We start from the raw sequence: 24,856 nt of genomic DNA, 5'->3' as shown, positions 1-24,856 counted from the left end.
TAGGCTACTTAACATCTAAAGTCAAACAGCCTTGATACTGAGATTTTCGTTGAAATGGCGACCATACAAAGTAGGTATTTTAAGCCAAGTATGAATGGAGATGAGTATAGGCAATATTTTATCGTATGTATGTGCATATTTTAGGCTCAATGGCATTCTCAAACAAGTATGCTTTAAGTTTCTTTCTAAAAGCGTTTATACAAAAAAATAAGGACTAGTATGTGTATGGGACACGTAGTTTTTTTTATCGTGGAGGTGGATTTGTTAGCACAGATTATTAATTTAATTAGTATTTTCATATCACTGACTGTTACATATAAAGTTTTCAAATATAAAAATCTTCATCCTCGGTAACAAACTTAAGCAAAATATAAATGATTAAATCTTATCTTCTTTATGTAGCACATTGGAAGTTTCTTTCATCCTAGCATATTGTTTATCTCAGTATTGATTCCCAATTAGATTTTGTATTATTATATGCTTACAAGGAAATATAATAACTGTTCGTGATCTAAGTGTTATAAATAATGTTCTCTATGTTTTCAGTCAATAAAACTGTCATATTATACAGCTGTTATGAAAACAGCTGGAGCTGCGACTGCGCTTAGCCGGTTATTCTTGGATTTAATTGGCTGAGATTTCTTTCACCTGACCAATAACAACAAAGGCCTTAAACAAGAGAGCAGTCGGTTGTCAGTTGCCAAACTGTTTCAATATGGTGGATCAGCTGGTAGGAATTATTGAACTACAAGTTAATTAATTTGAAAATTAGCCATGATTGTTAGAAAATGGGTTCTATTGCTTCAGTATTACAGTGGCACTGTGAGAAGTGCACTTTAATTAACCCAACCGAACAAATTAAGTGCATAAGATGTGGAACTGTGCGAGAATTCAAACCACCTAGAAAACCTGGACTTAGGGGTAGAAGTGCTAGTTTCAATGAACGTCCCCTGAAATATTCTACATTCACTGTTTCATCAATCAAGAGGGATGAATCAAGAAGTGAGCTGAGTAGTTCGAATCAAACTTCCAACCCTGAGAAAGAACCAGTTGACAATTGCTTAGCACAAAGGTATGTTAGCTAACCTCTCACATAGGCCTAGTCAATTGATTTTTAATTTTCTCAATTATTTATCTTCTCTCTTTTTCAAGCGTTAAACAGGGAATATCTCTAAAATTAATGAAGCGTGTCCAACAGTCGGTACTTAACGACCTCTGTTCATGCTTCAGGATAACATTTTAAGTTATTAATTCAATTCAATGGCTGTCAGGCATGCAATATATTTTTCGGTTTTCATTGGCCAAACTTACTCTTGTTGTCTGCTAGATTATTAATAATAGAGAAAAGAATAGGTTTGAGTTACTTAGTTTAGTAACTTAGCCAACAAAAATTTACTACTTGATAGGCAGGCAAGATTGTTAATTAGGCTAGCCTAATATTTAAAGATGGTAATTAGGCCTAGCCTAATTTTTTCTATTGGCGGTATTTCTTTGACAATCAGGCCTAGGCCCTGGGCCTAAATTAATTAATCGGTTTCTCCACCCAGTTTTTAATTTTAAAAATCCTCCATTTGTTATGCCAAGTACCAACTCTGCATAGCCTTCACAGTTGATTTTAATTCCCAGAGAAAGGTTGGGTGGTAACTTGGTCATAAACATAGCCTAAGTAGGCCTAAGTTTAGCCTATTTTTTACATTACGGACACATGGAATTTCGCCTTAACAATGTTAGCCTATGAGGTTGTGCAGTATTGCATCTAGATCACGACTTTAATGCTTTTCCGTCGCTCCTAATGAAAAATGTGTATTACTTTTTTGTACTAACTTAAGTTAGGCTAAGTAACTTACTTAGTTTTCATGTTTAGCCTGAATTTTCAAAGTTTGACAAATTTATGACAGGTAGAACACTAGGCCCATGAAGTGCTCTAGTGGTTAAGGACATAGGCCTAACCAATTTAAAAAAAACCCAAGGCTGTTCCAATCGAAAATTGGCTACCTACTCATTTCTTAAATTTAAAACTAAACAACACATTTTCCTATAAATATTTTTCCAATAACAAATTTGATAGCCTATGCCTATTTTCGATTTACATAGGCTAGGCCTAGGCTATCTATCTAACTTATCTGTTACAAAAAATACTATTATAGGCTAGGCCGCTCTTATTACCAAAAGGTTTAACACGTTCACTGCGGGCGTATCCGATCGGATAAGGGCTGAGCGGTGTTCAGGTGCTGCCGTAACCGATTGGATACGCTCGGCAATTCAATTCAATTCAAATTCTCTATATTCATTCACAGTACAAGTTTTTATACAATGAATAGCGTCAAATAAATTTGCCTTTCGTATATCTTCAATTTTGCTCTAGCGTGGGTCGAAGGCAGACCTATAAGCTACCACGTTAGCGGACTTGCTTTTGGTTGTGGTGTAGATTGGTAGTAAAATTTCCCAATAAAATCCGTGTCTGGCAAACTTAAAAATCAACTTGGTGTCCCGTCTCTCTCCCTCCAATTGGCAATACAATGGGACCGGCTACGTTACAAGCAGTGCCTGCTATATTTGGGTGTTTAGCGAACTACGTTGACTCTTGTCATAAAGCAGGTATATCACCACACTTTATTTTCTATTCGTCATACCAAAATATGAAAGCCAATCAAAGGCAATGAAGAAATCACCTGGCAATCGGGTTTGTTTGACGCTGCGGGCTGCGCCACACTGGGGCTGCGCCTGCCATTTGATGGGTCGCAGCGAACGTGCTAAGTGGTAATGGTACAATCTTCTTCATTATCCCCTTGTAGCTTGTATCAATGCACGTTGCCAGGGAAGTGACTAGGCCGCCAATTTTCATCCATGTTAGTCTAGGTACCTATTGAGTACGAATTATAAGTTAAAATGAGGTACAGCATTGTGTTATTAGCGATGTTGCAAAATGCGAGAAATGTGGGCAGGAATAATTGCTCAACCACAAAATGCAATTTTTCTGGTGCAACCGTGTGGACATTCTTCTGAGAAACGGAAGCCTATGAGGTGTTTATTAAATATAGGCTAGGTGCCTCCACACAAATTTTTGATTTTGATATTTTTGAAATTTTATTGTTTTTTTGTTTTTTTTTAGCTCTTGAATCCAAATATAGCCTACCATATTTTTTTAACGTGAATGAATATTACTTACCGTACCCGGTAGGTGATAACTTATCCCTGTTCAATTCAAAAAGACTATAGGTAGGTACATTTTTTAAAGGCTTGTCCAGTAGTAAGCCTGATGGTGTCACTTTACTCTGCTGCTTGGTAAAATAAAGGCGAGATAAAGGCGGTCGAAGAGATAATGAGAGGAAGATAAGGCTATGAATTTCGTTGATTAGTCTATTTATTGTCATTCTTTAAGTCAATAATGTTTCTTTTGAAGGGAGTTTTTTTTTTTTCATGGGGATATAAATGGACTGGCAGGCAAATGAAATGTAACAAGGCATGTGGGTTGAAGGATTGTTTTTTAATGAGAAATCAAGGTTGTATTACTTAGGTGTTAACAAGATACAGGTTAGATAATGAGGAAGGTCAAGTTTAGGTCTATAATTGAACCGAGTTGTTTGTTACCTCCAGAATGCTTTCGTACAATTAGCAAGGGGTAAGGCACTGCAAGTACTATTTCAAAAATGTAAGCACTGCCTTATTTTGTTGCCTTCGTTCTTTAGGTAAAGGTTTATATTCACATACACCCTGTGTAAATTTTACTAGTTTGTGTGGTACCGTACCTTTAGAGGGTCTTTTGCATAATACCTTAAATTCCAACACCCCCAATACAAGAAATTAAACGGTGGAGGAAAGGCCTCCTGCCGCGAATCCGCTGTGTGCCGTCAGCGTGTCACCGTTCGGCCTGACTGTGATACAAGTGTAAATATTTTATGTAAATAGACAGTAGAAATTTGTAGTATTCTAAGTGTTAAATAGAATATATGAAGATAGAATACCCCCGAAGATGTCACACAAGCTGTCAAAATGTGTCACATAGGGTGACTTTAGCTCTAGAAATCACTATGTAAAGCTTGTTGTAAAATGGTGTTTGCCGTCAAAATAAATAAATAAATAGAACGAAGGTGAAAAAATAATATTTAGTAGAATTAGTGACTTTTAAAATTTATTTTTTATCAGGGACTCTTTGTGGACGGTACCCACTGTTTAAGCCTAGCTATTTTCAGTCTAATCAAAAGATTTTATTAAAAAATTATCAACACTTAAATATGGTTTTACATTACAATGTACCTACATCTAAAGTAAAAATTTTTAGGCTATATTAAAGTACCCCTGCTATTAGCAAACTTGCAGACTAAGGAAATTTTCATTTGTGTGAAAAGATTTTTACTAAATGAAGCTGGGGTCAGTTTCATTTTGGAAGAAAAAATATTCTTGGATGATAAAAAACTCTTCAGCAGCTGTTTAAAATTATCCAAGATGGCCGCTAGCCTCCAAGGAATCTTAAGCTGGATCAGCTGTTTAACAATAGTTTAATAATTTGTCCAGTGTTTTCCCTCAACAATTCAGTTCAGACTTTGTACTTAACTAAACAGAGATTGTGAATATCATAAAATGAGTCAATCATTGATGAAAGACGTAACATCTGTGACTTATCTACAACTGTTACCATCTGACTCAAGCGACTTTTGACTTTGTATTACTATCATCACCATGTGTTAAGAGTAATTAATCATTCTGGTTTTTCTAGTGTATTTTGTTCACTTCTTCTATTTACATCTAATTGCAAGTATACATGAATTCTTAATAAATATTCCAGGCTATGAAACAGGTGATCTTAGCCATTAACAAATCCATACAATTTTAATACGGTACAGAATCGGGAAGGGTGGCAACCATGCCTCTAGGCTGTTTGTGTACATGTTCAATTTTTGTGATTAATTAATAAAAAAAAATAATTAACCTGTAAAATGGGTTGGTCAGCCAACAGTAGATTTTATTCTTAAAATACTTTGTAGTGTGTGATTTAATTATGGATTCAAGGAAGTTATATATTTTGAGTGACAAAACTATGTGGCTTAGAGTTTTACCTAAACAATGGAATTCTATTGATGCATGGTTATTATTTCTTACCAGAAATATAGCCTACCTATGATTATGAGAATTGTTTCTAAATTTAAAAAATGATGATTTTCTAATATTTGAACTGTCTTAGTCTCTCTCGAGCCTTAGATATAACTCAAACCGCTTTATTTGGCAAAACAAGAATGCCCTCTACACAATTGCCCCAAAAATCAACCTATGCCTGAAAATGGATTGAACGTATAAAAAATATGATGAGTTAAGACATAATTTAGTGGAATGCATTTTCTTCAGACAACCTGGTAAAAATAATAGACGAGAAAGTGTGGTACTTAAATTTAAATTTACTTAAATAGTCTACAGTATGTGTATCCCATGTTTGTTGGATATTAACACATATATTGGACCCAAACACTTATTCCCAAAAGCTTTGCTGTAAAAAGTCTAATTTAAATTTAATCACTGTACAGTCACTATTTATATCAATTCCTCAGAGCTTATTAAACTAGGCCCAATCAAATTGTCAAATACCTATAGACAAATTAAATTTTATTCAAATTTAGTTAGACCTGCAAAGTATCATAACTATCTATTCCATAACTTGCTTTTTAAAAACATTTTTTCTATTTACTTACAACATAAAAAAATAAACACAAAAAATTGGCTAAAAACAATATTTTTAGAGCATTAAAAAGTTAAAAACTTATCTCTAGAATACATCCATTTAGGTTTTTTGGAAGATTCAAAGGAACTACTGAACTGAAATTTACACTTGAGTTAACTATAAAAGAGACAATTCTTTGATAAATAAAATTTTATAACATTGCTATTATCTTACAGCTCCATCTTAAACCCCTATGAATTTAATAATATTAAAACAAGAAATTAAATTGTAAACAAAATTAATAATAAGTAACATCCATAAAGATGAAACCCAAAACATTACTTGGAATTTGTTTATAAGGCCTACTTTTAATTAACTCTCTTACCAAAATTGTATCTTTAAAAATAAAAAAAAGGGTTTCTCAGGACACAACCCTTATTGCAAGAGCAGGTACGAACACGATAGAACTTGGGTCGTGTTGAGACAAGAATGTGAGGCAATTGTAGTTTCCGGTTGGTGCAGAACTATTGACACATTGTTGAAATATGGCTTTGACAATTTTCTCTCTAACCCTTGGCCTTCTCATCTTCGATAGCCAAGTAATTTGTTACGTGACTTTTAAATCATCGAGCTATTTTAAAAGTTGTTCCATATTTTATTAATTTTTAGCGAATTTACCATTTAGGGAATAAGCTAATGTATTTGCGTAGGTGTCACGGTAAGAACTGGAGCTGGGACCGATTTACTTTTTCGTTTTGAGGTCCCCAGAGGCCAAAAACACCATCCGTTCAAATTCATATAATGTATATATTTAAATATATTTGTCCGTTAGCACGATTACTCTAGCAAAAATGATCCGATTTTGATGCAATTTGGTATAAATGGGAAAACCTACATTTGTTCGAATGAATTCGCGAACCAGCATGATAGGACTATGGGAACAGGGGTTTAGGGGGTAAAAATGGGGTTTTCCCATTTTTACCCCATAAACATAACATTTTTCAATTTCTTTCCTAACCATTTTGTAGAGCTCAAAAAAATAAATAATTTATGATATTGAAGCATTGTTGTATGCCCAACCGTTACGGAAATTCTACAGTACTAAAATTTTAAGTAAAATCTTTTGTAATTGCATGCCAAACCGCGATGGGGAATAGGCTAATAGTAATATTTATGTATAAAGAATAACTTAGGTCTATACTATTGCCACACATAATACACTGTGTCAAAATATTCTACTTTGTACATTTTATGTAACGTACATTTTTAATAGATGAGATTTAATCGAGAAAAAACTGTAGAGTATTTTACTTGTGAAGGTTATAATATTGTTGCTAGTAAAACCAAAAACTGTCATACTAGAGGTGAATTTAAATGGGTTAACTATTTATTGGTAAATTATCAAATTATTTCCAATAAATATTGTTTGAATAGAATATAAATTTTTCTACTTTTACCATCCAGAATTTATTTACGTTTAGAAGCCTTAACATTTTGTTGTTTCAACTGTTAACTCTGATACCAAGATCGCTGCCATTAGCCGTGTAACAAAGCAATTGAAGGGAAGCTCTGAACTTTCTTCATAAACGGAACTTAACTGATCTCACAATTTGTGATAACGATTAATTTTTACTCTTCAGGAAAGCGGAGTAATTATTTATATTTTGTTTTTTCCCAAAAACTTTTCCCTAACAAAAGCTTGCAAAACATAGCTCCCACCAGAAAACATTGAAAACAATTGAGTTGAATTTAAATTATGTGAAAAATGATAAGATCAAGGTTATAACAAATTATTTGAAATTTAGTTTGGACTTTAAAATATCCTATTGACAACAGAGTTTGACAAAATTATTTAAAATTTGAAAATAATTTGTTTTTAGTTAAGAGCTAAACAGGCGAATTTTATTTCATTATTTAAAATGATAATAATTTATTTTAGAACGATTCTTATTCCAATTCTCCAGAGAAGACATGTATAAATCAGGGTAAAGTATTGTCTTTATAATTTCAAAACTTTTTTACTCACTGAAAAAGATTGTTTCGACGAGCACAAACTGAATTCTGGTCCAAAGTTAATATGTGTGGGCGTATTAAATTCCTCAGACGAAAAAACAAAAGTTTGTTTATCAGAATAACAAAATAAATGAAAACTAATCTGTTGTAAAATCATCGTACCGGTTCGGTTCTTAGTAACAAAATAAGATATGAATCAAGCTAATGAAACTGTGTACCACCCGTGGCACATGTCAACCTGTCATTGTATAACCACTAGTCAATGTGCGCCACCTGTGGCCACATCTAGTACTACTACCTGAAACAGTACATGACAATGTTCAATTTAAAGTAAAAAAAAGTGGGAAATGTGATGTGTGTGTCTAGTTTTATCCTTATTCAACGATGGAACTCCGTAATCAATGAGGAAATAAACTATACCAGAAATCTGACACATACTTTTTCCCATTTGCTTGTCAACAAATCTTATCATGGGTAGTGGGATTAAAATTTTTATGAAAAAAAATCACAAAAGTTGCAATACCGTAATTTTTACATCATGGGGTGTGTACCATTTTGTTTAGAGCTAAAAGGAAGACTGCAACATACTAAATTTGTATTAAAATCTCCTTGGTTTTTTTAGGAAATTAGTTTTACAGGTTTAAGTGGGAAAACCGTGCTATTAAAAAAAATCCATGCCCTACGGTACTATGGATTAGTAACCATATAGGCCTACCAAATTGCAGTAAAATCGGACCATAGGTGTGGTCTCTAGCTCTGTACACATCCATACACACAAAGACATCACTTGGTAAAACCACTTTTTTGGATTCAGGGGGATCCAAAACGGATATATCATTCCAAAACTCAAACTCAAAAATGTTGATAAAAACAATACTTTCTCCATATACAAAGTAAAAGGCAGATGTTTACCATGGATCTTTGGTTGCAGTGCCAGGAGATGTCAGGTGAAGGCCGCTACGTGGCACGCAGGGGACAGTGGCCGAGGAGAAGGTGTCGTCCGCTCCACCAGTCTACCTAACCTCATGTCTCACTGGGACTGTAGTGTGTGCGGCCTCACCAACACCAGCGTCAGTGATCGTTGTGCCGCATGTGGAATGGCCACCAACACCACGGTGCGTTCCCCCAAACGACAGAGCCCATCCGTCTACGAGAAGGTCCGCTCCAAAGTCAGCAGGTCTTTGTCCAACAACGGTGTAGTTCAGCGTCGACGCCCCAGCAGTCTGGTGGTGGAGTCCAACAGTCTCACGTGGAACGTCAACAACATCGGTGACAAGAACTCCTGGTCGTGTTTGCGATGTACTCTGGTCAATCTGAACAGTGTGGAAAGGTGTGCCGTGTGTGAGATGCCTCGGAAAGCTAACATTCCCAGTAGTTATAGTACTTTGCCCAAATCTGGGGTCGTAATCACGATTCCAGACTGGAGAAGTTCCGTTGGCGCTCACAGAAATTTGCTTGCGACTCCAGCTAAGGAAGTCGCTATTTCGGTGCAACAAACTGATTCTAGTCTCGCTACTAGTTTATGGACTAAACCTATATATCGTAGATCTTTTTCGGAGGTCTTGCCCTCCGATCCGCCTTTAGATAATAAGATTAACAGAAGAAGTTTAGTCGAAACGGATGCTCAAGGTAATTTGCAACAGACGGTGCCGCGACAAGCTAATAATTTAAATTTGAAACTGACTCCAATCAACAGATCTCCTAGCACAACTAGATACTCGTACATAGGAATTTCGGAACCCGGTGTTCAGCATTTACGGAGTCCACAAGGGACTGTGGCGGCCAAAAGAGTTTCTACGGGATCCGTGGTTATAGATCTGGTGGATAAGAAAAATTCCCTTACTGAAAGCACAAGCGCTAAAAACTTTGAGAGAATGTGGACTTGCATAAAATGTTCTTACGCTTACAATCCTATTTGGTCTGAAGCTTGTGATATTTGTAACTCCGTAAGAAGCCCGCCGAGTCTAACGGAACCCAGCCTCATCACAGTTACCAAAGACAGTGTACGATACACGCCTCCTAAAGAAGAAGGATTGGAAAATGGGCCAGATAACCATCTTCAACAAGACTTAGAAGATGACTTTCAATTTCTACCCGGTGATAACGCGGAAGATTGGACCTGTAAAAAGTGCACTCTAGTCAATTCCGGCAGCGAAATGGCTTGTGTCGTTTGTGGAGGGTCGAAGCTCAGAAGTATATCGTTAGTACGTGACATGACCCTACGCAAAGGCGAGTTCTGGACCTGTCCGCAATGCACATTGAAGAATCCTCTCAGCTCCCAGCATTGTCAAGTGTGCAAAACGGCCAACAAGCCGCAAAGATTGCTCGAAGTGCCTACATCTAAAGTTCCCAGAAGTCCTTCTCCGAGACACGGGCAGAAGAAGTTGGCCGGTGCCAATCCAGCTCTGGGTGCCATACCCAAACAGAGACAAACACGCAAGAACAGCTCCCACAGAAGCAGCGCTCACGTGCGACACAGCAGATCAGGAGTTATCGGGAGTTACAGCAACGGCCCTGTTACCAACGAACTCTCTGTAATCCCAGCCCAAGTAGGCGCTCGCAGTCCCTCCACATCGTGGCATTGTGTTCACTGCACATTTGAGAACCACACAGCGTCCGTGGCATGTGAGATGTGTCAGACGTCGCGGAGTGTCTCTTCATCAGCGTCGCCAGTCGCCCCTGGGACCCCAGTGTCGTCTCCTGCGCCCCTTGACGTGCCCCCTAGAGTGCAGACTATGAGACAAGAGAGTGAACTGATGGAGGATCTGCGTCATATAGAGGAGCGAGAGGCATTGGAGAAATGGAAGAGGATCGTGCAGTTCTGCAAAGAGGTTTGTCACTTTTATTCTCCCCACTTAAACTTTCTTACTTCTAATGCATTTTATGCTTCATACTTTGATATAGCAATTTATATATCTTGGAATATATTTTAAGCATTAAAGAGGCATTATATTACCAAGCTGTAGGTTCAAAGTATCAGTACCTAAAAGTTCCAATCTCAATCTTCTTTGGTATCAAAGTCGTTAAACTTCTTAACTTCTTCCTGGTAACTGGTGCGCATGCAAAAGCCCAACAAGTCTAAAGAGTAAGACCTTTCCAGAAAGATTTTTCCAACAAACCTTGTTTCCCTTGCTTAATTTTCTTGCTTGTTGGACTTCTCGTACTCTGTAAAGAAGTTTTATAATTTTAGAAGACTTTTGTAATGTGTACAACTTGTCTTTGAAATTCCATGTTGAGTTTAATAGTTTGATAAATGATTTTGATTCAGAACAACGAGCCGTTTGTAGACGACTCGTTCCCTCCAGCGCCCAAGTCTCTGTACTACAACCCCGGGGACAGCAAAGACCAGAACCACGTGGTGCAGTGGTTACGACCTCACCAGATCAACACGGAAGGCGACTCTAAACTGAAGTGGGCCATCTTTCGCACACCACTGCCATCAGACATCTCACAAGGTGAATAAATATTATCTATAGAGATTGTACTTATTTTGGATTGTTGACAAAGCTTGATAACTACAGGCCAATCTTCCGACATATGTGGCATCCCCAGGATGTCAGAATAAAAGAATTCGGTATTACCAAGAATATAATGCCCTTATGACCATGATATGTAAAGTAAAAGAGAGATTTGCAGATAACAGAAGATATGACTAATTTTAACAAATTTGTATTGTGAGACTATTCCATACTTTTTTCTGCAGGTGTTCTCGGCAACTGCTGGCTTCTTAGTGCGCTAGCTGTGCTGGCAGAAAGAGAAGACCTTGTCAAGAAAGTGATGGTGATGAGGGACTATTGTCACCAAGGGGCGTACCAAGTACGACTGTGCAAGGACGGAGTGTGGACCACGGTGTTGGTGGATGATCTGCTACCTTGTGACAAGAGAGGACATCTCGTGTACTCTCAGGTGAGTTGTGGTAAAGTACAGCATCTGACAAGCCATTGGAACCCAATATTTGGTAACATCTGTTACTATTGTAACTACAGGTCTGCGGAACAGACTTTAATACTTTGAGTTGGGTCAAAGATTTCGGTCCTTAGGTCTTGGGTCAAAATAGGGTTGTGTTGTTGATCATTTATTTATTAAAATATTAATTGGCATACTGCAATTGGTTTATACAATACTTTACTTGATCTCCCCCTATGTGGTAAAATTTTCAAAATCTTCTTTGGTTACGACTAAATCATGTACGTCTTCCATGGTTACGTAGACATCCTCTGTGGTTTAGTGAAATCCTGACAACTTCTGCGGGCACAATTAAATTTAGAAAATTGTGTGCAGTCCCGCTAATATTGAGTATGTCTTATGCGGATCGGGCGAAATCATGAACGTCTTCCCCAGCTACGGCCCCCAGCTACGGCAAAATGGAGAACATCTTCCACGGCCATACAAAACATTGGAGCAAATTTGTCAATTTTTTATCACACTCCTAAATGCTTACTGGGATTGCAACAGAGTAAGATCTAGCCTGGCAAGGTTGACCCGATCCGAGCTCGGCCCAAAATTTATTCAGCGTCCGTTGCATGAAGTGGTAGTGTAGTGTGGTGGTAGTGTGGTGGAAGTGGTATTATTGATTCCAAAATTTGAAAAAGGAAGAATGCCACATCCTAAAGACAATGATGGTAAAAGTGCATTTTCTTGTGTCCTGTTCTTATTGAAGAGGTAGTAAATCACCAAATAATCCTAGCTAACCTTTTATCCATCAACAAAAGTATGAAATTTAATGAACATCTAACCCATCAGTTCCTATTATAACGGTTTAATCTATATCTATAAAAGAGGAACTATGTATGTATGTATGTATGTGTGTGTGTATATACGTTATGGACTCCGAAACCGCTCGACAGATTGTAATGAAACTTTCAGTCATTATTAAGCATCTTTCAAGGATGGTTCGAGTGAAGTTTGGTGCAGATCCGTCAAAATGGCTCTGCCCCAGAGGGTTTTAAGTGGGCCAATGTCAGACTTTTTGATCTACAATGTTTACAAATAAATATAATTTAAAAGCAGATGTTTACTTTCACCAACTGTTTTGTAGGTTTGAATAATCACAACATTCTGTATTAGCATTAGTCATGATTTGAAATAGTGCCACAGTGTTTCTACAGATTGCAGCACAGAAAACTATTTTACTTTTAAATAAGTCCCAATGTATTAAACCCCAATCGCAGCACATCTGTGCACTTAACAACGTTTAAATTCTCCAATGTTAAATATTATAACATAAAAACCTTTATCAAAGTACTGTATTATAAACAATAAAAGGGATGACTTTTTAAAATTTATGACAACAGCTATTTCCAACCAAAAGGTGAGTGAGCGTAGCGAACGAACATCAACCTGGAGGCGAGTAAGCGTAGCGAACGAGCTAACCTGAAAACAAGTGAGCGCAGCGAACGATTAACAACCTGAAGGTGAGTGAGCGTAGCGAACAAATTTAAACTATAATAATTGTTTTCAAATTCTAGGCTTGAGTTGGAATTGCTTTGTTTTCAGGCCAAAAGGAAGCAGTTATGGGTGCCTTTAATAGAGAAAGCTGTTGCCAAAATACATGGTTGTTATGAAGCGCTGGTCTCCGGAAGAGCTATTGAAGGCTTGGCCACGTTGACAGGTAAAATTAAAACTTCTTAAATATGTTCAAACTGTAATATGTTATTTGTAGAAGGTATTCAACTATATAGTATATTTATAGTATTTAGACTTCACTTATTGGAAATAAAATCATCCAGATTGCCTATTATCATGCACACGTCAAGGGGGAAAAGTAAAGGAAACTAAGTTTATTATTTCGGACCCAACTGTCTTTTGTCGCTGCCATGGTTAGTAAAATTCTTACTGTTGTTGAATTAACAATTGTAGCAAATATTTCATCATAGTCTTTTTCAAATTTCTATGAGTAACCCTTTGGCTACTAGACGTGCCCTATAGCGCTCAACCATACCGTCATATCCATACTTGGCTTTAACTACTCATTTACTTCCAACTGCCTTTTTCTGTGGAGGTAAATCTACAAGTTCCCATGTATCATTTTTTAATAAAGCTTCCATTTATTTTAATTTGTCCACCACGTCAAAAAATATATTCATGTAATCTCTGACATCACAATCAGGTGTAAGTTTTGCCAAAATCAACTTCTATAACAAGGTATTCTTGCTAGTCCACTCGAAGCCCACTTAAATTTTTCCCATATCTCTGCTCAAGTGTTACATCCTTTCTGTTCAATCTCCTAACAGACTGTTTGTAAATTAACATATGATTGAATTTATATTTGTAAAAACACAAACAAAAACAGTAGGTATTGTATTTTTTAAAGTTTTACAAGCAAGTCATAAGTTAAATAAAGTTTCATTTTTTTTATATGATTTCATGCAGTTTTCTAATACAAACAATGTTGGACACTCGACATTGTACATTTTGGTCCTTCACCCCGCGATAAAACCACGACCTTAAGGTAAATTTAAATTACTTACAAACTTTGCAATATTTATTCAGTTGTACATTCATTCAAGTTTTATTGAACATTAACAAGCCATGCCAAAGCAAGATCAGTTACAACAATTAGTGAAAGCTAGAAGTAATATTAAGGCTAAACTTACAAGATGTAAAAACTTTTTTGATAAATGTTTAGGAAGTCAGCATGTAAAGGAATTACAACTTAGGCTACAAAAGGTAGAAGGAAGTTGGGTAGAATTTGAAAATGTGCAATCTAAGATTGAAGATATTGATTCAGATTCAGAATTGGATCATGAAGCTGAAAGGGATGAGTTTGAACAGCAATATTTTGTGCTTTGTGCAGAAATAGCTAACTTTATTGAACAACACACGTGTCCACCACCACAAAATGACGTAGTTGTTGTTAATCACAATTCTAATTCAAATAACAGTACACAGTCCTCAGACTCGTCCATTTCAGTTCGACTACCAACCATAAATCTACCAAGCTTTTCTGGGAAGTTTGATGAATGGATGCCCTTCTTTGATTCCTTTTCAGCATTAATTGACAAAAATGAAAGTTTAAATGATGTCCAAAAGTTGCATTACCTAAAAGCTGCACTCACTGGTGATGCAGCTAATGTAATAAAGAACTTAGAGCTATTAGCTTCTAACTACAACGTAGCTTTAAGCTTACTTAAAGATCAGTTCCAAAACATTAGGCTTATCGTTCAGCAACATGTAAGATCACTCTTTGAGCTTTCTCTCGTACAAAGGGACAACCCAACAAGCTTAAGGCACCTACTAAATAGCACTCTAACTCACATCAGGGCTTTAGAAGGGTTACAGATAAAGATTAATGAAAATGATCCATTCATTGTCCATCTCATAACTACAAAGCTTGACACATCCACACATAAGGAGTGGGAACTTTCAACCCTACCAAATGAACTTCCTACTTTAAAGGAACTTACAGACTTTTTACAAAAAAGATGTCAAATGTTAGAAAACGTCAACCACAGCATTGTTCACACTAACTCAACGTCATTTCAACTCCATAACAAACCTGCCCATCCAAGACAACACTTGGCTCATCCTCATAAATCAAACACGAAAACATATGTTTCTGTCAAAGAATCCATCTGCCTCATATGCGATGGAAACCATCCTGTGTATCAATGCAGCGAACTTATTAAGGCTTCTCATGAAGAACGATTAAGCAAATTGACAGCAGCAAAACTCTGTTTTAATTGCTTAAAACCGGGCCATCGCGTAGAACATTGCAATTCTAGAGGATGTAAGCATTGTAATAAGAAACACAACACTGCACTTCATTACAACACATCAGACCCAAGGCTTAAATCATTACAACCAAAGAAAACTGCTACATTTAACAACAAGCAGGGAAGTAGTGATGACACATTAAATACCAGTACCACTACAACAAGTCTAAGTACTAATTTCCAAGGTGGAGAGGTTTTATTATCTACAGCATTGGTGGATGTTATAAGTCCGAGTGGAATTAAATACACGTGCAGGGCATTCTTAGACAACGGCAGCCAATCTAACTTCATGACAGAAAATCTCTGCCAAAGGTTAAAACTAAAGAAAGAAAATTCAAATGTATTAGTAACAGGTATTAACGAAGGAACAACTAAAACTACAAACAAGGTACAAGCAACATTTCAGTCAAGAAATTCTAATTACAAAGCAACTGCAACATTTTTGGTTCTTCCTAAAATAACAGGGTTACTTCCAACACACACTGTTAATACAAGTCAATGGGATATCCCTGGAAATATCACTTTGGCAGATCCCACATTCTGCAAACCATCTAAAGTTGATATTTTGTTAGGACAAGAGTTTTTCTTTGATCTATTGGAAGATGGAAGGATAAAGAATCAAAATTCACCAGTACTTCAGAACACAAAGCTCGGCTGGATAGTTGGAGGCAAAGTACACCATCAAAAGTCATCAACTGAAACGTCTTGTCATCTAACTACACTGGAAAGCCTTGATAAGAATATTCAAGCATTCTGGAAAATTGAAGAAGAACCTATAAAAAAGGCGACAATGACATCAGAAAATAAACTATGTGAAGAAATGTATGACAATTCAGTTCAAAGAGGCGATGATGGGCGCTACACTGTCAAAATGCCTCTGAAGCAAGATCCAAGTTCCCTAGGAGATTCCAAAGAATTAGCAATCAAACGATTTTATCAAGTTGAAAGACGATTAAAAAATAACAGTGAACTGCAAAAACAATACAAATCCTTCATGCACGAATATGAGGAACTTGGACACATGGAAAAGGTTACTGCAAATGAAACTGACAAACCAGTGTATTATTTACCCCACCATCCAGTTATTAAGGAATCCAGTTCAACAACTAAATTAAGAGTAGTTTTCGATGCTTCAGCAAAAACTACAACAGGGATATCTCTGAATGACTCGCTTATGGTTGGTCCGACTCTTCAAGATGATTTATTTTCTATCCTATTGAGATTCAGGATTCACACTTACGTTCTGACAGCAGACATAGAGAAGATGTATCGACAAATCTGGATCCATCCAAGTCAACGAGACATGCTAAGAATCCTTTGGAGAGAAGACAACTCAAAATCTGTCCTCATTTACAGGCTCAATACAGTTACGTATGGAACAGCATGTGCTCCTTACTTAGCAATCAAAACTATTCAACAATTGGCTCAAGATGAAAGATCACAATATCCACAAGCTTCCAATGTAGTGATGAAAGACTTTTATGTGGATGATGTATTGACAGGAACAGACGACATTAATGAAGCAAGGGTATTAAGAGATCAACTGGTCGGTATGTTAAAGTGTGGTGGCTTCAATTTGCGAAAGTTTAACAGCAACAGTAACGCACTTTTAGCAGAGCTTCCAGATGATATGGTGGAAAGAAAAGCACATAAACTTCCCAACTCTAATGATAGCACAATCAAGACCTTAGGCATTTTTTGGGATGCAGAATCTGACAAAATAAAGTACAAGTACATGTTATCAACAGACAATAAGGCAGCTTCTACAAGTGTAACAAAGCGAACTGTGCTCTCAGACATAGCAAAACTGTTTGATCCTTTAGGAATCATTTCTCCAATTATAATAAATGCTAAAATACTCATGCAAGACCTGTGGAAACAAAATATGAAATGGGACGATGTACTCCCAGAACAATTACACAAGAGATGGCTACAATTCAAACAGGATTTAACTTTGCTCAGCAATTTTAATGTATCAAGATGTGTAAGAATGATCCAAACAGAGGGAACTTTTGAACTTCATGGTTTTTCAGATGCTTCTGAAAAGGCATATGGAGCAGCAATTTACTTGAGACACGAACTAAGCGATGGAACTGCTAAACTACTCTTCTCTGTTCAAAATCTCGTGTAACACCACTGAAAACACAGTCACTTCCAAGATTGGAATTATGTGGAGCTCTACTCCTAACTGAGTTAATGTCAAATGTCAAAACCGCTCTTATCAACAAACATATTGAAAGGGTTACATACTGGACGGACTCTACAATTGTTTTATCCTGGTTAAATGCAGAAGCAGCATGCTGGAAAACATTCATTGCAAATCGTATTGCAAAGATCCAGGATCTAAGTGATTATAAAGATTGGAGACATGTGCCAAGTCAAGACAACCCCGCAGATCTCGTATCCAGAGGTTTAACAGTCGACGAAATCATAAGATCTGATTTGTGGAATTCAGGGCCATATTGGTTATCGTTAGAACCTTGCAACTGGCCAATTACTTCCATAACACCTTCAACTGACATTCCAGAAAGAAGAAAGTCCACAGTTTCTGCTGCAATAGTTCAATCAAATGAAAAACAAACAGATAATGACTATGTACTGAAGAAGTTTTCCAAGTTACAGAAACTGATTCGTGTCACCGCATATTGTTTGAGATTTATAAAAAATTGTAAAACTCAAGATTCAAAGATTGCAGGACCTCTAACACACGATGAATTAAACCACAGTCTTAAGCATTGGATAAAACATGAACAGAAACGTTTCTTTCCTCAAGAACTACAATCATTGTCAAACTCAAAACAAATTCACAAGAAAAGCAAACTAATAACACTTCATCCATTTAAGGATGATGAAGGAATCATTCGAGTAGGCGGTCGACTAGTCAACGCAAAGTTAGATCAAAGTCAAAAACACCAAATTGTATTGCCTGCTAAATCCTATTTCACTCATTTAATAATTGAAAATGAACATATTCGCAATCTCCATGTGGGTCCTCAAACACTTCTATACATCATAAGACAACAATATTGGCCACTAAATGCCAAGAACATTATAAGGAAAATCATCCATAAGTGCATACCATGTTTTAAAACAAAGCCGAAATGCACACAACCTGAAATGGGAAACTTACCTGCACATCGAACGAATCCATCACAGCCTTTTGAGATTACAGGAGTTGATTATTGCGGACCGATATATTTACGGTCAAACCGCCTTCGAAAGTTTTCATTAATTAAGGGCTACATTGCAGTCTTTGTTTGCTTTACCACAAAGGCTATTCATTTGGAATTAGTATCCAACTTAACAACTGACGGCTTTTTAGCAGCATTCAAGCGCTTTACATCTCGAAGAGGCTTATGTAACCACATATATTCCGATAACGGAACAAACTTTGTTGGAGCCAATAACGAAATAAAGGAACTTTACTCCCTTCTTAAAAGTAATGATCATCAAGAACAAATCATAAATGCTACATCTTTTCAAGGCATCAAATGGCATTTCTCGCCTCCAAATTCACCCCATTTTGGAGGGCTTTGGGAATCCGCAGTTAAGTCCGTAAAGCAGCATTTAAGGAAGGTTGTGGGAAACGCCAATCTCACATTTGAAGACATGTATACTGTGCTTACAATGATAGAGGCGTGCCTGAATTCAAGACCTATAACTCCTCTGTCATATGATCCTAAAGATCCCCTTCCTCTAACACCTGGTCACTTCTTAATTGGGAAAGCACTCACAAGTTTACCAGATCCAGATTATACATTTAAGCCAGAAAATCGTCTATCACAGTGGCAACGATTACAACAGCTTATGCAACACTTCTGGCGCCGTTGGTCAAAGGAATACCTCTCTCAATTACAACAAAGGCAAAAGTGGTTCACGACTGCCAATAATATCAAACCTGGTCAACTAGTCATAATCAAAGATGACAATCTACCACCTTTAAAATGGATTACTGCTATTGTTGAAGATGTGCATCCTGGACTTGATGGAAAAACTAGAGTGGCTACAGTGCGAACCTCTACAGGAACATTCAAGAGATCTGTAAATCGCCTGTGTGTATTACCAATTGAAAATTGAAAAGGCCAAAGACAATCGATAAGACATTTTTTGTAAATAGTTTATTTTTTGTATTTTGTTGAAAGTGGTACTTTCAAGGTGGGCGGCATGTTCAATCTCCTAACAGACTGTTTGTAAATTAACATATGATTGAATTTATATTTGTAAAAACACAAACAAAAACAGTAGGTATTGTATTTTTTAAAGTTTTACAAGCAAGTCATAAGTTAAATAAAGTTTCATTTTTTTTATATGATTTCATGCAGTTTTCTAATACAAACAATGTTGGACACTCGACATTGTACACTTTCACTTGCTTTAACGCTTGGGCTGATAGAGATGATTATATCCGCCTTTGCCTTTGCATCATAAACTAGCCAAACAGTAGTTTTTTGGCCTTCTTCTTGAGGCCTTTAATGGTTCCCAACACATATCCAAGTAAAATTGCTTCCATCTGCATTTTCCACGTGATCAATGTGATTACTCATATTTCTTTCCATATTCCTAACTTAATTGAGTCTCAAAATCTATTAAAATTAAAACTAAACCATCTAACTGTCATGTAGGTGCCCCGTGTGAAAGTGTGCCACTACAGCCGAGCTCACTGCCATCAGAAGATGAGCTTGACAAGGACCTGATCTGGGCCCAACTGTTGAGCTCCAGACTGGCCAGGTTCCTGATGGGGGCTTCGTGTGGCGGGGGCAACATGAAGGTGGACGAAGATGAGTATCAGCGGCGGGGACTGCGACCCAGGTCAGGCAATTGTTACTTTTAGGTTTGAATTAGTGTTAATCAGGTTAAGTTCCTTCATGTTGAGTGTGAGGGGCGGGAATTCTCGTCCTGCCGTACCGGCACCACTGGTGCAGGGCGGGAAATGTCGTCCTTGCATTTAACAACAACCTTGCTTCAGTGTGAGCTCAGCCTTGCACAGGAACATTGTTTCCAAATGCCGCTGTGTCTTTTACTTCAATCCAGTTTAATTCGTTTTCAGATACAAATATTTTATCGGTGGAAGGGATTGTTTCAAATTTAGTGTAGTGTGGGGTTTTGGCTTTTAGTAAAAAAGGAATTGAATAATGATAATAATTGCTGCAATGAAGCATTGTGGAAGGAACTTAACCTCAAAGTTTTGCTTGACGCCTTTTTGTCATATTTTTTATGGTATATCCGGATTTTTTGTCCTTGCTTTTTCCCTCTATTTGGCAATACTGAGAGCCTACTGTTTAGTTCTGCTATCTGTTGGGTTCTTGTAAAAATACGTCCATAACGACTGAAACACAGTACATGTTTTAATATGCCTCTCCTATTGGATGAAACTAAATTTAAACATTTTTGCACACTCATCTACACAACCCATTGGCTGCTCCCGCAACCGGCCGCGGCTGGCCATCGCATGTCCGCAGCGAACTATTAATTGGTTTTTCTGGGTTAGTAAAGACAACTGTTCTCTGATACTAAAGGTCAATAAGACTACGAATCAGCATTCTTTTCATCATTTCTGGAATTGGATGAGGAGGAAATTAGAAAACCGTGGAAATATCCTCAGACTTAGCCAGTTCATCACGATTCAGCCAAAATCCTCTAGAGGTTCCTGCAGTGATTTGGTTATCTACTCATGGTTAACCTCGGATCTGTCTAATATATACTTTTTGTAATTTTACTCCACCAAATAGAAGAGATTAATCTTAAGTAGTTGATTGTTTGCAAAGTGTTTACCAAAATATGGCACTTTAAACCTTGCATTAGTCAACAAGGTGTTTTACCTGACAAGTCCTTCTGGTGGAGTTCCTGGGCAAGTAACAAATCTGAAACATGTTTTAATACCTAGAAATAGCCCCTTTGACACTATTACATCTGTATTTTCACTACCTCCATAATCCAGCATTTTCAGTAAATCAGTAAAATGTCGTAATTATTGATGAATTGTGAGTCTCTGCTGTAATTAGAAAATGTAGCATATGTATTTTCAACAGATGCTTGCCTTGAAGTTTCTACATATGTTTGTACTCTTGTACAAGATGTTACGGATGTGGATGTTGCTAATGCAACTTGTTTTGTTCACTCTGGCATAGTAAACTATTTGAGTTGATGTAATGTCTGCAGGCATGCCTACTCGGTGTTGGACGTGAGAGATCTGAACGGCATCAGATTGGTAAGACTGAGGAACCCCTGGGGACACTACAGCTGGCGAGGAGACTGGTCGGACGACTCCGACATATGGACGCCTCAGCTGAGAGAACTGCTCATGCCCCACGGTGCGTCTGACGGGGTCTTCTGGATATCGTTCGAGGACGTGCTCAAGTAAGAACATCTGAGTGTCTTGAAAAAATTTTCAATCGGTTTAAAATATTTTATGGTGTGTCCTGGATATCTTTCGAGGATGTGGTAAAATAAGAACAACTGAGCGTCTCAAAACCATTCTATTTCTTTTCAATCAGTTAAAAATATTGATTTTTCTTTTAGCACACTGTGCATATCACTGATTTGGAACGATTGGTGGTGTCAATAGTGTCAGTTTAAATATTTCCGTTTCCTTCTCTGCTACAATAGATTACAGGGCTTTTCAGGAATGATCCATATTTTAAGAGTACTTCTACTGTTCTCTTGATGAATATATTTTCAGAGACCAGGTGTTCTTGTACCATGAAGTACTATCCTTGATTATATTCCTGCGGTGCCGTGTTGCAATAAACAATTTCTTGCAAAGTTTCATAAAGAACCTTCTAATGTTTTTTTTTTTACTTCAACTATACCCCTTTTTTGTGTTTTATTAGGTGACTGTTTTATGTTCTTGGTCCAGGGTATAAATCCTGGTCTTGTCACTGTCCTTGATCGTTTGTTAGCTATCATTAATTGATAGCTACATGACAAAATTACATTTGATCTAGGAAGTAGGAACGTTCAGATTTGATGTCAATCACTCTACCCTAAAACTCATGTATCCAAAACAGTTGTATGGCTGCTATAAGCTATCCCTGTGTTCCAGGTACTTTGACTGTATAGACATCTGCAAGGTGCGATGGTCAGGCTGGAACGAGGTGAGGCTACGAGGTACGCTGCCTCCCCTCGCCTCTCTAGAACATCTGTCCTGTGTGCTACTGACGGTGCTGGAGCCCACTGAGGCAGAGTTCACACTCTTTCAGGAGGGACAGAGGTAAGTAAGGTTGGAATTGGAATAATAGTTGGTGAGAATTTGTAAATGCAGGATAATAATTAATTCGGTGCAGGTGCTAGCGTGCTAGGTCTCCTGGATATCTAGACAATATTTTAGTTCCTCTTTACGAGCAGTACTTAATGGAACACTGTGTAGATGACTCTTGAATGGAAAGCTGTATACAGGAAAGCTACTGAGCAAACTTCGAACTCTTCCGCCTATTTAAATTGGCCTTCTGCTTTGATTTTGAAATATCAAGAGAATCTCCATGGACTGAGCTTCAATTTTGAATGATCAAAAGCTTTAATTTATTGAATGTTTGAGTAAAGCTAGGTTTTCCTAGGCGCGGAAGCGGAGAGAGGAACGCGGAGAGCGGAAAAAAGATTAACATGGTGTTCTACTCCGCTTCTAGGAAAACAGTAACATTAAATTATCTAAGACAAGTGGAGTCCGCTCTCCGCGTTCCTCTCTCCGCTTCCGCGCCTAGGAAAACCCAGCTTTAGGCTGCAATCGTGGATGTTGATTCATGTAGTATTTGTATCGCAGGAACAGTGAGAAGTCGCAAAGGTCGCAGCTGGACCTGTGTGTAGTGGTGTTCCGCACAAGGTCCCCGGCCAGTCCCGAGGTAGGACGTCTCGTCGAGCACAGCAAACGACAAGTAAGAGGCTTCGTCGGGTGTCACAAGATGCTGGAGAGGGATCTGTACATCCTCGTCTGTCTAGCCTTCAACCACTGGCATACTGGTATGTGTTAGTGTACCACTTGATTCCTGAATGAGGTTAAGGATGTATCATAGAGCACAAGGGCCTAGGTTTTTTTTGTGAGGATAGCAGGCTTACCTGCATGGTAAAAAGTCCAAACTAGTACAGAATACCAAAACTTTGCACTATATACACAAAACATAATAATATTTCACTGTCACTGACAGCATTTTCAACTAAAGAAGAGAGAGTTTTCTTTACTACACACAAAACAAAAAGAGAGACTGCTACACAACAAATATAGTCAGATCCCTGTCCCCTCAATATAACCAGTCACAACTGAGAAGTTGGGAATTATCTTACCAATGGTTTACAAAGTCTAGAGAACCCTCAAACCTAAACCTAAGATAACACCTTAGAACTGAATGTGACTCTCAATGTTGAGAAAGAAGCCTGTGGCCTCAAAATTCGCCAGTGTTTCTTTTGTATTTTCTTCTGTGTTACTTTAGTGAAGTGGGATGCCTACATTTGTAAAGGTAAGCCTGCTAAGTACTTGGAATTCGTGTAAACTCATGGAAAAGCTGATGTATTGTGATGAAGATTCATCACAGTCAAATCCCAAAAACTCCTCCTCTTCATTTGATTCCCAACCTTTAAGTTTATTATGTAAAAGATTGTTATGGCTGGAGATTTAAGTTAACTGAGCATGTGCACTAGGGAACTGTTGGTACTTTAAAATCCCCTTTTTGACTTGCCTATCAGTGCTCTTGAGAACATTTTTTTCCACCCCAGGCTGGAGATATTCTGACTAAGTTAACTGAGTGTGTTTTCTGGCTAGTGTTTAGGAACTTATTTATCAGGCCACATAGACTTATGATTAAAGGTATAGAGGACCCAGCCAACTACCCTCAGTATGTGTTGGCCATCCACAGCTCCAAGAGACTACTATAGTTCGGCCGCTTAGAAAACGACCTGCGCGCTAATGCTAAACCAATGCTGGAGGAGGTCGTTTTCTAAGCGGCCGACCTATAGTGAAGAAGGTGTCTCCTCCTGCCTTCATGTTGGCTGATGTTATAAAGACTTGTGATTGCAGGTATAGAGGACCCAGCCAACTACCCTCAGTATGTGTGGCCATCCAGAGCTCCAAGAGACTACTAGTGAAGCAGGTGTCTCCTCCTGCCTTCATGTTGGCTGATGTTATAAAGACTTGTGATTGCAGGTATAGAGGACCCAGCCAACTACCCTCAGTATGTGTTGGCCATCCATAGCTCCAAGAGCCTACTAGTGGAGCAGGTGTCTCCTCCTGCCTTCATGTTGGCAGATGTTATAAAGACTTGTGATTGCAGGTATAGAGGACCCAGCCAACTACCCTCAGTATGTGTTGGCCATCCACAGCTCCAAGAGACTACTAGTGGAGCAGGTGTCTCCTCCTGCCTTCATGTTGGCAGATGTTATAAAGACTTGTGATTGCAGGTATAGAGGACCCAGCCAACTACCCTCTGTATGTGTTGGCCATCCATAGCTCCAAGAGACTACTAGTGGAGCAGGTGTCTCCTCCTGCCTT

The 24,856-nt window shown here is 37.8% G+C and overlaps 1 protein-coding gene across 1 annotated transcript in view; it reads left to right on the top strand.

Moving 5' to 3' along the window:
- Positions 1-705: 705 nt before the first annotated feature.
- LOC128985624 (calpain-D-like) overlaps positions 706-24,856 on the top strand; it is a 31,357-nt gene continuing 7,206 nt past the window's right edge. The window contains exons 1-9 of the mRNA XM_054405327.1: positions 706-1,072; positions 8,598-10,497; positions 10,935-11,121; positions 11,370-11,572; positions 13,163-13,277; positions 20,004-20,190; positions 21,541-21,738; positions 22,424-22,591; positions 23,138-23,334. Of these exons, the coding sequence (XP_054261302.1) occupies positions 789-1,072; positions 8,598-10,497; positions 10,935-11,121; positions 11,370-11,572; positions 13,163-13,277; positions 20,004-20,190; positions 21,541-21,738; positions 22,424-22,591; positions 23,138-23,334 (3,439 nt within the window). The 5' untranslated portion in view covers positions 706-788. The remainder of the gene's footprint in view (positions 1,073-8,597; positions 10,498-10,934; positions 11,122-11,369; positions 11,573-13,162; positions 13,278-20,003; positions 20,191-21,540; positions 21,739-22,423; positions 22,592-23,137; positions 23,335-24,856) is intronic.

Source organism: Macrosteles quadrilineatus, unplaced genomic scaffold (genome assembly GCF_028750875.1).
Source record: "Macrosteles quadrilineatus isolate MER2022 unplaced genomic scaffold, UCM_ALF_1.0 Scaffold_2__2_contigs__length_208266976, whole genome shotgun sequence".
Classification (NCBI taxonomy): domain Eukaryota; kingdom Metazoa; phylum Arthropoda; class Insecta; order Hemiptera; family Cicadellidae; genus Macrosteles; species Macrosteles quadrilineatus.
The sequence above is the reverse complement of the archived record's forward strand: the minus strand, read 5'-3'. Positions and strand labels throughout refer to the sequence as shown.